General features: G+C 39.2%; 1 protein-coding gene across 4 annotated transcripts in view; it reads right to left on the bottom strand.

The window, feature by feature from the left end:
- Positions 1-431: 431 nt before the first annotated feature.
- Positions 432-8,254, bottom strand: part of nrxn3a (neurexin 3a) — a 269,643-nt gene continuing 261,820 nt past the window's right edge. For 2 of the 4 annotated variants that reach the window (XR_004327078.1, XR_004327079.1), the window contains exons 24-25: positions 3,832-4,363; positions 1,102-1,353 (exon numbers count right to left, since the gene is read on the bottom strand). Coding sequence is in view for 2 of the 4 variants with exons in the window: in XM_032501200.1 (XP_032357091.1) it covers positions 432-736 (305 nt within the window). In the remaining 2 variants the exon portion in view is untranslated. Of the gene's footprint in view, positions 737-1,101; positions 1,354-3,831; positions 4,364-8,254 lie in introns of those variants that run through there. The other 2 variants (XM_032501200.1, XM_032501201.1) reach the window with 1 other exon arrangement.

Here is an 8,254-nt window from a genome sequence, read left to right as displayed (position 1 = left end):
TCTACAATGATGGTGTGCCTGACCCTCTTGTTAAGCACTACATGTTGCTTACATGCTGAAAATGTATAAGATTATGAGCCTTTTGTAATTAACAAGTTTACAAAAAAAGTTTTTTGTTTAATGCCAAGGATCACATAGCTCTAAAAGTCACTTGGGAGAATGATGTAGCTGTGAAATATTTCTATACTGATAATGTCTCTGACCAGATAGAAGAGTAAGGTCTCTAAAGTTGCTATTTAGCCTTGTTGTTATGCTTACAATAGTAAGTGTGCTTTATATTACAGTACATATCAGTTCAACTACTCAGCACAGTATGCGATTATTCAAGTTCCATGTTATACCATCATGTGTCATAGCTCCTTGCAAGGAAAAGTCATTGTTCTCTTAGTGCTTTCTTTCTTCACTCTCTCGTCTTCACGAAAGTCTCACAGTCACACATAATACTCCTTATCCTTATTTTTCTGCTTCTTGTTGCTGCCTTTCGAACTCTGCTGTTTGTCCTTCATGACAGCGCCGTTGCTTTGCACAGCTGAGTTGGTTATGTAGTTCCTGCTTTCGTCCACCTGGTAGGAGCCTTCATCCCTGTTCCTGTACTTATACATGGCATACAGAAGGATGAGGATGCACAGGGCAGCGGCCGCCACTATTCCGATGACCATCCCGGTGGTGCTGCTAGATTCACGGACCACTTCCGAGGGCCCTGGAACTCGCCTGACGCCCGGCTCTGTGGGGAGTGCTGTGGGTATATTACGGAACATTGGGGAGGTTATTAATGGGCCCCTCAGCTTGCTGCTGTCTACCTCAAAAGTTGTGGGCAATGGAAGCAACACTAGGTTGGGCTGGGGTTTTAGCTCGCGGTTATTCATTATGCCAGCCGGCTGTTTGGCCGGAGCATTGTGGAGGGTTGCGGTGGAGGCAGAGGTGGCGGTGGTGGGGCTCTGGTCGGCGGTTAGTATGGCGGTAGTGGTAGTCCTACTGCGTCTGGAGATTGAAGGTTTGTTTTGTCTAAAAGTCTCGTAGCCACCTTCAAAGCCTGACGTGGATAAGGTCTTAGCTGTTACCAAGGAGAAGGTCGTGTAAAAATCTTCATCACCAGTAGGGGGCAGGTTAGACTTGAACGCTTCCCCAGAGCCAGACCCCGATATCACCAAGCCATCATCATCACAATCATCGCTGCCTCGGTCCGACAAGCAAGGTACCCCCGCCTCAGTGGCCTTGGACAAGGACTCTTTGGTGGTCTCAATAATGGTCAGGGGTGGGTGGTGGGTTGAGGGAGTGGGAATGAAGGGTGCACAAGTAGCTACGAGAGGTGCGCTAATGGATCCTGAAGTACTGGGATGACTAACTCAGCTCCTGGGGTTGAAGACAGACAGGCAGTCATGTTAGAGGACAGCTTTGGGGTTTTATGAAATAAAGTAAATCCCCGAAAATACATCTGGACAGAATACCAAAGCAAACAATCAAAATTAACCAAAACTTGGCATATCAAATCAAGACTGCTAGATTAAGACCAAAGAAAGGAAAAATGGCATATTTGATATATTTCAAAAGGCTTAAGAGGTGTGCATGGATGAGCAAGACAAATCAAGCAAAATATGCTTCAAATTCAATGTGCTTGACATAGTTAAGCATACCTCAATATAATTAAAAAGAAATTTAGGCCAAAGTGCAAACTCAGTAAAAAGTGTAACCTAATACACTTTGTTTGCTGAATACAAATAAATGAAAACCCATTCATAGTTAAAAACAAAAGATACTATAATTATTGTCATCCCACCCCCTCCCCCATATTAAATAGGATGCATCTAATATTGAAAATTACTTTAATTTAACATCATCACAGTATACAGCAACATGAACATGGTTAAGATAAAATGTATTATCCAAACTACAGATTTCTGTTATAATATAAATGACAGCAGTGTTTACTGCTCGGTAATAGCTCTCCAATCACCTTAAACCTTTTGCGTTATTTTGCTAATAAAAAACTGCAGTTACAGGTCTACAAACACTTCTCAGATACAGAGCTGCTCTGGATGTAAGGGTGATCTCGAGCTTAAAGAAAAATTAAACAACCAGTTTGTGCAGCCCCTTGAATAGTGAAGGTGGAGCTGTGTGTAAAAAATGAGATAAATCCTCAATCAATGAATTTATGCAAACTCATTTGGTTAATCAGGACTGATATTCAATTGGATGCACATTTGAAGCATTTGTCATGAGAAATGACAGATATTTTTCATATAAAGTCCTTAATGTCTTGGAATATCATGACTTAGAGTTCCCTACTAACCAATGTGTGCATATTAGTTGTATCAATTAGTTTTCACAAACCTTTCTAAATGTGTACAGACTGTATCAACAAGCCAGAAGTTAATTTGTGCTATTTCTATGAAAGATATTCCAGATAGTGACAATGATCTGTTTTAAGAGCAGCTCTGTGACGCCAAGAAAACGCTGTTGAACTATAACATATCTTAGTTCTTCCATGTCAATGAGAGTAAAGTCACCTGAATGCTCACCCGTTGTGGAACACTAGCCTGAGTAAAAGATGTCATGCTGTGAACTATCCTTCAAGAGCTTCATTTTACAGTTAGCCTCTTGCTCACCAGAAGAACAGGAGACCAGGTTCTCTAACAAATCGTAGGCTACATGTTCTTTATATTAAAGTAAAAAATGTAAAATATAAAATCAGACCAATTCTTTGCAAATATGTCTGAACTTGCTAGAGATGTACACACAATATTTGAAATGTTCTTCCATGATAAATAAGAGCAAGAAACTGGTTTGGTAAATTTAGTTATTATTGAAGATGCAATTAGTAAACCTGCTGTACACAACACAACAACATCAGTTGGCACTTCCTAACAACCAAAGCATTTCAACTGTATGACTAACTGTATAATTGCTTATATTATTAACCAAATTCTCGTTGTCTTTTGCTGTATTTGCTTAAAACCGGGGCTGTAACATTGAGGTGTGGCTCTTTGACAGAGCTGGGTTTAGGACCCCACACTGCATTTCAATAACAACAATAAGCTTCCAACTATAACCCTGCTCCCCCTCTAATGATTTTAATCTCTATTTATCCAAGCTGTATCTCTCCCTCCTAAATCCTCACGGCATACTATTTATGATGTGTTGATTAACTTCAGGTCTAATGGGATATCTGCATTATTACCTTCAATGGTGAACCACACATTTAAACCGTAGTAAAACAGTAGTACTGGACTGTTGACAGTGGCACTTCTAATTTCTAAGGAGAAGTGCAAAGAATGAGATTTATTTATAATGCAATAGTGATCTCAAGCAGGAGTGAACATTCAAAGTGCCATTGACATGGAAAGTATCCACTGTCATCAAGCGTGGGCATACTGAATCTTTAAAGCACATTGTATAGCAATAAATCAAACTGTGTTGTGTAACTCACAAATCACAAACACCAACATTCACAAGCACACAAGTCTGTATATCAATGCAAATGTATTGTATCATTTCAAAACACTGTTAAAAAACTCATTTAGTTGTCCACAGCTTGATTGGACATGCAGTTTGTAGAGCATGTAGCATGTTGTGTTTATATCGAGTAGGACTCAATGATGAATAGTGAGTCAGCCTACACCATGGGATTGAATTGTGTACCTTAACATTGGATCTGGGAGTTGATTATGGTTCTACATGTAGCACCTACCATATTCATTATGTCACTTTGCTTTCATTGTGACATACACAAGAATTACATTTTAAGTCCATCTCTTCACATTCTACAAACTGCATCTTCAGAAAAACAAAAAAAACAAGAGTGTAAATGTATTCTGTGTATTTTCAACTTACATCAACAAATTGCCCGCATGATTTAGGCATGAAGAAAAGAGTTTACAAAGGAAAAGTTGTGTAAGAATGTTGGATAGCCACTTGGTAACTTTAAAGATCATTTTATCCACTGTAGATTGTGTTCTATCTTAAAACACGACGGTACAGGGAGGCAACAACACATACATCCACAACACATAACATAAAAAATAAACACCATAATTCTGTTTTTTATGTTTTGTTTTTTCCTGGTAAATAATTTGTTTTTACAAAAGAAAGTGTATCTACATAGTTTTCATTGCAATAGACTTGAATAGAATCTAAATCTATCCATGTTACAGTTTTTGCTTGAATTGTAATTTGAACTTTAGTGTAGAATGGATGGATGACTCTATACTTTAATATCTCTAAAGACAAGGGAGACGGTGAAGAAGGGCTGGGACCTATGAACATACTACAGAGGAAATGAGGGTGATGAGGGTGACAGTGTAAGTCAGTTGCCATGTCCATGTAAAGGCAGTACGAAGCGGTCGGGCGGCATTAGAGCTTTTGGCTGTAAGGAAGGGATGGGGATATACAAACAATGAGCAATATACATGCCCATCTACAGAAAAGAACAGAAGAACTCTAACACTGACAAGTCTGACAAACCCTAAACTGCAACTTCTTAGCCATGCAATTCATTTGTTTTTTGTCTTACAAAAAATATTATTCAGCAAAGATCAATTTGTATGGCAATTGATCTGGAACTGCTTCACCTACTAATCTGTGGGCTTCTGCACATGTTTACAAAAATGCCTGAAGTTGAGTTGATTGTGCAACTGTTGTTGTTTTGAACATTTACTTCATTTTTTTTTTTTTATTTGCCAGAAAAGCATACTACAGGAAATATAACACACAAGTTAATCACTAAAGTAGTTCCAAATCCCCAAAAATATTATTTCTATTATAATATAATATTATTTCACACTGTGATTTAAACGTTATCTGATTGACAAAAAAACAAACTAAACATACTTCATAAGCCAAAAACCATAATCAGAACCAAAATGCCAGTGATCAATTGGATCAATACAAAGAAATATGAGCAGTTAAAACCAAATCAAATGAAAAATGTTAGGATGAAAGAACAAAGCCAAAATTTTGCACACACTACAACCAGATGCACACAATACAAAACAGACAGTGTTGAGAGAGGCACTCGACTGGAGGCCGAGCTCCTCTCTCATGTGTTCCAAATCTATCTGTAATGTTAGTCTTTAACATGAAGCAGCCGTGCATTCTGGGTGTAAATCAGAGAGAGAGACGCTACTGGCTATAAATGGGTTATTTTTTATCATTTTCTGGCTATGTTTTAGTTGTACTGCAGGATGTCGATGCATGCTTAAAGTAAGTTGCATTTAGGGAAAGTAGAAAAAAAACACACAGCAAACTGGGAGCAGGTAAGACTGACCAATGTTGGAAAAATAGGAGACAGTCACTGTGTCCCAATCCCTTACTATTTGTGAATAATGAAATTAAGGTAATGAAACAATTATACTGGAAAGAAACAACATGTGTTAGTTATGATACAACATGTGTGCAGGCAGATGTCAGGCAAACGCCAACTTTGTTAAAAGCAACTCTCCATTTCTGTTGTAAAATGCACCACTCAACATCAAGTAAATTCTGTTTGCAAATTGACATGTTTGAGTATACATCATTTTACCCAACCCCCCCCCCCCAAAAAAAAGAAATTGAAAAAAACTGGTAAAATTTGTGTGCAGTATGCAATTGGGACACAGCTCGGGTTTAACTAATAACAGTGGGGAAGAAAAAGAAAATCAAAACACAAAACATACAGTACATAAATAATATTTTGCCATGGACTATGTGTGAAATGCAATTTGTTCAGTGTTCAAATATGATATGATAAAGAGTCGAAAGACAAGCTTAAAGCTGATATCCTGTGCAGTGGTGGAAGCTCAAAGTGGCAGCTGCAGTTTATCTAAACCTGCCATTAGATTGTTGGCACAATGCACCATGACAAGTGTGTACCAACCAGCTAATCTATATTTCTCAAAAGTAGTTTAAAGAGTGTCCAACGGTGCTTACACACTGGCATGTAAGTTCAAATTGTAACGGGTGCGGCAGCGCATTTAGTACCAGAACCATTTTGTACCAGAAACTTTGAACTTTGAAATTTTGAAATAAATGGGGGCTATGATGTTTCTCCCTTGAACTGTGGAATGGTTGTGTATCTTCAGAACGCCATTGATGTTCCCACTATAGGAACAAATTCCTACATTAACAAAATGCTTGCTGATGCAAAGGCTAAGAATAACTCTCCAGCCCCAACTTGACACTAAAAGGGGGGGGGGGTGAAAGGGTACTGATGGCCTCGGCCCAAAGCCTCAAGTACCTGTCAAACCTCTGTGCATACAAGCTGTGGCTTGTATGTTTTACAATATCTCCACCACCCCAAAGGATGTATAGACACAGATACCAGCTTTAACCCCAAAGTGTCTTTTGACATATAATCTAATATTTTCCCCATTTAACATACATGGTTTTTCAATATAGGTAAACATGTAATCGGAGAGGAATTCCATAAGATGGCAAATGTCTGACTAGCGTTATTATGGATCCCACACAATTTCTCGGCAAGTACCGCCCTACGCAGCAGCCTGATTGGTTAGGGTTCGGCATACCCAATGAGCCTTTGCGGACCCTTGGGTCCTCCGGTACTGGCCTATTGATTATTCCCAAATTCACGGAGAATCTGTGGAACAGCCTGCCAGAGGACCTCAGGGCTGCAGAGAATGTTCAGATTTTTAAGAGCAGACGCAAAACCCACCTTTTTAACCTTAGCTTAGCTTAGCTTTTCCGTGCTCAGCCACATTATTTAGTTAGTGTATGTATGAGAGTGTGTGGATGTTGGTGGTGGGTCTCAAAGTGATTCTAACTGTAGCATTTTAAATGTATAAAAAGTGCTCTATAAATAAAGTTTGATTGATTGATTGACCTCAAGTAGTTAAGTTTAGGATAGCCGACTGGTCAGGGGATAGGACCTGAACAAACTGGATAATCCATAATAACGCGGCTGACTAGTCTGCGCTCAAAGGAAATTAAATGGAGACCGGTGGTTGCCTCGGGGCTGTAAAATTTACTTAAAAACATCAAGTCAAGATCATTTCAAGTGTGCTTTATGATAACACTTGGTGAACTTGCTGTGAAATTCAACAACTGCACCATCGAGAGCGTCCTCAACACCTGTGTCATAGTTTGGTACAGCAAATGCTGCCCAATGCATCATCGGTTCCTCACTCCTCTCCATTGGGGAGTAATGACACCACAGACTGTTCACCCCACTCCCCTCAGACCATTTCAGGTCTCTCTGCACTCGAACCTGCAGTTTCAGAGGAAGCTTCTTTCCTGCGGCTGTCACCCTACAGAACTCTAGCTCTCCATCCCAGTGACAATTAACCTACTAAGCCCCTTTTGTTGTCTTTGTACTTGTACTCTGCACAATGACAATGGATCTAATCTATCTACAATCAAGCAGCAGGAACGGGTTGCAGATGCATTGCTGAGGTCAGATTCCAGGTTTTTTAAATGTTGGCCCGACATATGGTTTTAATACATGCACAAAGAAATTTCACTTACATCTGCTCTCAAGTTGTAAAAAGAAGAATAGAGAACAGCTACATGCTATTATTAAGATGTATTATCATTATCCTTCCAATAAAGATGTGTATCTCTTAACATTCTCTCTCACACACACTTGCCTCTATCTTTTTTCATCTTCCAGTCTCAAGAGCAACACACACAGGGTGTGATGTATGTCAAAGTACAGGGACCCTAGTTTCACTGTTTGGTGTATTAGCCAACACAAGGTGGCATGTATTGCTGAAATAAAATAAAAACTATTCGAATTTGGTGAATGGATTTGAGCAAATTGGACAATGCTCAAATGCTATGGAGGAAATGCCCTCAGTCAGTTCTGTAACATTAATCCATCTTAAATTGAGGGATTCATTCATCCAAAAATGTGCAGCCAAGAAAGAATGTGTCTGCTCACTCGTTTATAATGTAATCACTCCATTGAAAGGGTGGTTATCAGCCTCTTAAAAACAGGTTAGAAGGAGCCTGCTACGGAATGTCAGCATAGTGCATGCTAAGCATGATTAGATCTTGGAAATAGAATGCCGCGTGCTTATTGGCTCATTGAGTGTGTCTGTGTGTGTGTGTCCTTGTGATGCTGTTGCATGTTTGTCTTGGTGCCTGTAACATTACCTCTTTTTTATACTTTTAATGATACTGCAAGGAGAAATTGCACATACAACCAGTCAAACTTTTGGTAACACTATATTTGAATGTTGAATGTTACCTTGTTGTATGGACAACACTGACATGACACCGTCATAACTAGGGCTGGATATCAGAGACTGATACGTACTAGTAC

The sequence above is a fragment of the Etheostoma spectabile genome, chromosome 20 (genome assembly GCF_008692095.1).
Source record: "Etheostoma spectabile isolate EspeVRDwgs_2016 chromosome 20, UIUC_Espe_1.0, whole genome shotgun sequence".
NCBI classification, from domain to species: domain Eukaryota; kingdom Metazoa; phylum Chordata; class Actinopteri; order Perciformes; family Percidae; genus Etheostoma; species Etheostoma spectabile.
This window is presented reverse-complemented; position numbering and strand designations above follow the sequence as displayed.